Source organism: Cupressus sempervirens, chromosome 7, assembly GCF_028749045.1.
Source record: "Cupressus sempervirens isolate cs-2001-9-10 chromosome 7, ASM2874904v1, whole genome shotgun sequence".
NCBI lineage: Eukaryota > Viridiplantae > Streptophyta > Pinopsida > Cupressales > Cupressaceae > Cupressus > Cupressus sempervirens.
In genome coordinates, this window is record NC_143124.1 from 773,295,782 (window position 1) to 773,300,259 (window position 4,478).

General features: G+C 38.9%; 1 protein-coding gene across 1 annotated transcript; it reads left to right on the forward strand.

Annotated features, from left to right (window-relative positions):
* The first annotated feature begins 934 nt into the window (after window positions 1-934).
* LOC149549602 (putative L-type lectin-domain containing receptor kinase S.7) lies at window positions 935-3,817 on the forward strand. Its single transcript, XM_089792924.1, has 2 exons — window positions 935-1,223; window positions 1,424-3,817. Exon 2 carries the CDS (start codon window positions 1,434-1,436, stop codon window positions 3,435-3,437), a length of 2,004 nt encoding a protein of 667 aa, XP_089649050.1. The 5' UTR covers window positions 935-1,223; window positions 1,424-1,433; the 3' UTR covers window positions 3,438-3,817.
* The last annotated feature ends 661 nt before the right edge of the window (window positions 3,818-4,478 follow it).

Here is a 4,478-nt window from a genome sequence, read left to right on the forward strand (position 1 = left end):
AAGAAAGAAAAAAAAAAAACATTATGATTATTGAAAATTCGTATATACTTTTATGGATTATACAAACACTTTATAATAATATAGATTACTTCATATCGTGGGGCAGACAACTAATTCTGCTATTTCTACTATGAACCAAATATATATGCCTTATCCATATGATATTTGATTGGAATCAGAAGTCCTCCTAAACGAACGATAAAGAAGAAATAGATTGATTGGACTTCGCAGAAAGCACACTCACATATTTGCCCAGAATCAGATCAACAGGAAGCTTCTCTCTCTCCTCACCCTTCCCTCTATCATGCGGAAAGCAAGAGATATTGAGAAAATGGTTGTCCAGAGCATTTAAAGATTCCGTAGCAGACCTCTTACAGAATGATCCTCTGCTTATAAGCATTTTTAATCCTTTATTGGATTCCAAATATTCACTAATTTTTCTGAGCATTCAGATGAGAATCTGCTGTGGAAAGAAATGCTGATCCTTTCCTTCATCATCATGCATGATGTGAAAGTGAAAGGGTAGTTTTTAACGTATTTAAGCAATGAATTGTTCTACATATCAGAAAGCAAAGCGCTGTCTGAGTTTGATTTCTCGTGGCTCTCTGTTAAAGGCGACTACAGTCAAAGTGCTTTCCAGTTAGATGATGTCGACAAGTAACAAGTTTTCTTCCTCCCAAAACGAAGTTCTAATGCTCTACGGCTCTTTTAGTTTAGTAATAAATTTGATTTCTATTTTTCTCTCTACCAACAAAGTTAATTGATGATTAAGATGGCGTGGGATGCTAGCTATTCCAGAAGATTCCTCCTTCAAATGAATGATTGCTGGAAATTTTGAATTTCTTAATCTCAACTATACAGCTGTCTTTGTTTAAACATTGTTCGCTAAAATGCTCAATCAGCATAAATTGTGATTGATGAAATAATAACAACTATAATAATTATGATAGTGTCAATTGCGGTTTAACATTGTTCTTGGATGTAATTTTGACGACGCACATTTACCTGAAAAAATAATATCAGCAACTTTTACCCTTTTCATGTTTATGCGCCTTATTGAGCTACTTTTGTCAACATGCCCATTTTGCAGTTTTGAAACATCCCCATTTTTAAAAACTAAATTGTTAATATGTTTCCTTATGGCAAAAGAAGCAAATCCTTTAGTGAAAACTTATTACAGAAAGTGGAGATCTCTCAGACATAGTTTCAGCATCTCTGGAAAGGTATGCATACATAAAAAACTACCGTATTGCTATGCTCTGACGAAAATACTCATTCAAACAAAACCACATTATATCTATCCTGTAGTCCTATTGTCCGATTGCCTGCTAATGTACTCATCCATAGAAAACAACCTACTTGTTACCCTGTAGTCCTTATATGCTCTGCTAAAAGTACTCATTCATACACTCATTCTCTGCAGGTAAATCCCGATGGCCAAGATGGTGTTGATCAGATTTCTTTTCTGCTTTTTTATCACTCTGTCTGCTTCCTATTACGGTTCAGATGCAGAAGCCATTAATTTTAATTTCCCCCCTCAAACAGATATCCGGATGTCAGCAGATGCATCCATTTCTAGCAATGCAATACAGCTTACCCTGAGCCAATCGAGCCTCGGATGGGCAACCTATTCCAATTTTATTCCTTCACAAGCCCTCGCAAGTTTTTCTACACATTTTCAATTCAGTATGGCAGCAGTTAATGGAAGTGGAGAGGGCCTCGCTTTCTTCATCGCTCCATCCGACTTTGATCCCTCCGATGCGGATCAGGGCGAATGGCTTGGCCTCTTCCAACCTGAATCAGATGGGAACGCAACGAATCAGATTCTCGCAGTGGAGTTCGATACAAACGAGGACGACTTCGATCCGGATGATAACCATGTGGGGATCGATATCAACAGCATTAGATCCAAGGTAACTTTTGCAGTAAGTGATCTTTTCGATGACGCCGTTCTCAACAACGGAGAGAAATGGGATGCGTGGGTGGAATACTATGCTCCTCTGCAACAGCTTCAAGTCTTCCTTTTACAATCCCCGGGCGGCCTTACTCCATCTAGACCGGTGAAGCCAGTCTTGTGGTATGACATGGATCTTAGTCAGTTCCTTGCCCCGGTTGTCAAGATTGGTCTTTCAGCATCCACTGGGATCGAAACAGAGACACACACTGTGTATGCCTGGAGTTTCTCATGCCAAGATTCATCCAGCGCCATAACCCTAACACCAGCCCCCATTAGGAAAAAGAAGCATCACAGTTTCATTATTGTCACCATTGTTTTGATCATTGCTATTACTGCTGCTATTATGTTTGTGAGATGGCGGCGTAGGAAGACCAGTGGTGAAGTCATGGGAAAGAAGGCCGAGGAGAAACTGGAATACCCATCATTAGAATCTGTCGTTCCAGAGGCTGTTGAAGAGGAGAGCGATGATGAGTTGGACAAATGGCTAGCCAGGGCTATTCAGTCTGCGCGGAAGTTTTCCTATGACGACCTCAGCGCCGCTACAAACAACTTCAGTCCAGATGAAGAGATTGGAGGAGGAGGATTTGGGAAAGTGTACAGAGGCACACTCCCAAGCACAAACCAGGCTGTGGCTGTTAAAAGGATGAACCCAGATTCGAATCAAGGAAAAAACGTGTACGAGTCAGAAGTGATTATAAACGGTAAACTCACACACCGTAATCTCGTTGAGTTTCTGGGATGGTGCCACAGAAAGGGGGAAAGGCTTCTGGTCTACGAATTGCTGCCCAATGGAAGTTTAGACAAATACATATTTGAGGATCATCCAAAAGGTCCTCTTGATTGGGATAAGAGAAACAGTATTGCCCTTGACGTAGCCTCTGCTCTTGTTTATCTTCATCTAGATCGGCGAGAGAGTGTTTTGCACAGAGATATTAAAGCGGAGAATGTGATGTTGGATTCAGATTTCAGAGCCAAGTTGGGGGATTTTGGTCTGGCAAGAGCGCTGAGATCTGAGGATGGAGATCACTGGTATAACAGTAATCAGTGTGGGACATTTGGGTATATGGCGCCGGAGTACGCCACCGAGAGAAAGTCCAGTCGAGAATCGGACGTGTTCAGCTTTGGAGCACTCGCCCTTGCAATTGCCTGTGGAAGGCGGCCTGTTGACAAGAGCCTAGATCGACATAATTCCAGATTGGTTGAATGGGTTTGGTATTTATATGCAGATCAGAGGATATTAGATGCAGCAGATGAAAAGCTTGATGGAAATTTCAATCGTGGGCAGATGGAGCGGCTGATGTTAGTGGGATTGTGGTGTTCTCATCCGGATCCGAATGCGAGACCGAGTATGAAACTAGTGCTCGAAAAGCTGGAAAGGGAAGATGGTTTGCCTAGCATTCCTCGGGATTATCCACGGGCTTCTCCACTGAGTTTTGCCTCACCGTTGTCAGGGGTGTCAGCGGATTATCTCCCCGTGTGAATACAACTGAAAGCGTACTGGTTCATTGTATGGCATACACATCTGTATATGTATTTTACCTTCAACAAGAAGTTCAAGTATTCCCAATAAGATCCAGACAACCAAAATTACATTAAAGAAGTCTTCCTAATAAGTTTTGACTCCTGTATTTGTTAGTTTCTTTCACCTCTATGCCAGTAGAAATTTTTACCACAGGTCATTCCCAAAAATGGGCGTTTGTTTTAGCTGTCCCTGCTTTAGTAAAGTGGAATATGATGTAAAAGAAAATAGATATCTTGCTGTGCACATGGATGTCTATTCGAGTGGGGCAACAGACTCAATGTAAGTGTACTCTATTTGTGGATTTTATGAATAGAAGGAAATAAAAATCTTCTTTTGTTTTTTGTTTTTTTTAATATAACAATAGATAAATGTATATAAATATAAAAGGGAAAGAAAAACATTCTTTTGTACTTGTCAATTTATATTGGAAGAAAAAGAAATAATTTTAAGGATTTTATGAATAGAAGGAAATAAAAATCTTCTTTTGTTTTTTGTTTTTTTTAATATAACAATAGATAAATGTATATAAATATAAAAGGGAAAGAAAAACATTCTTTTGTACTTGTCAATTTATATTGGAAGAAAAAGAAATAATTTTATATATATGATCTATGTATAAATTAAAGAAATTGAATTCTAATTAAAAGAAGAATGCTTTAGTGTTCTTCATTCAATTAATTACATATGAAGAATTATAATAAAATATTAAGAAAGATATATGAAAGTTATATTTAAGGAAAACATAATTAATAGGGTGAAAGCACAAACCCGTGTCACCATTGGTGATATTTGGAGGGGTTATGGCCGAAATAGTTTCAGCCATAACAGTTATGGCCGAACAAGTTTCGACCGTACATACGTGGCAAGTTTCCTCGTCAACATGGCAAGCATAGTTATGGCCGAAACACATTCAGCCGAAATAGTTTCGGTCGTAAACCCCATGTTTCAAATGACTCAAAATATCATAAAAATAGCCAAAAAGTGATTGATGATAATTTT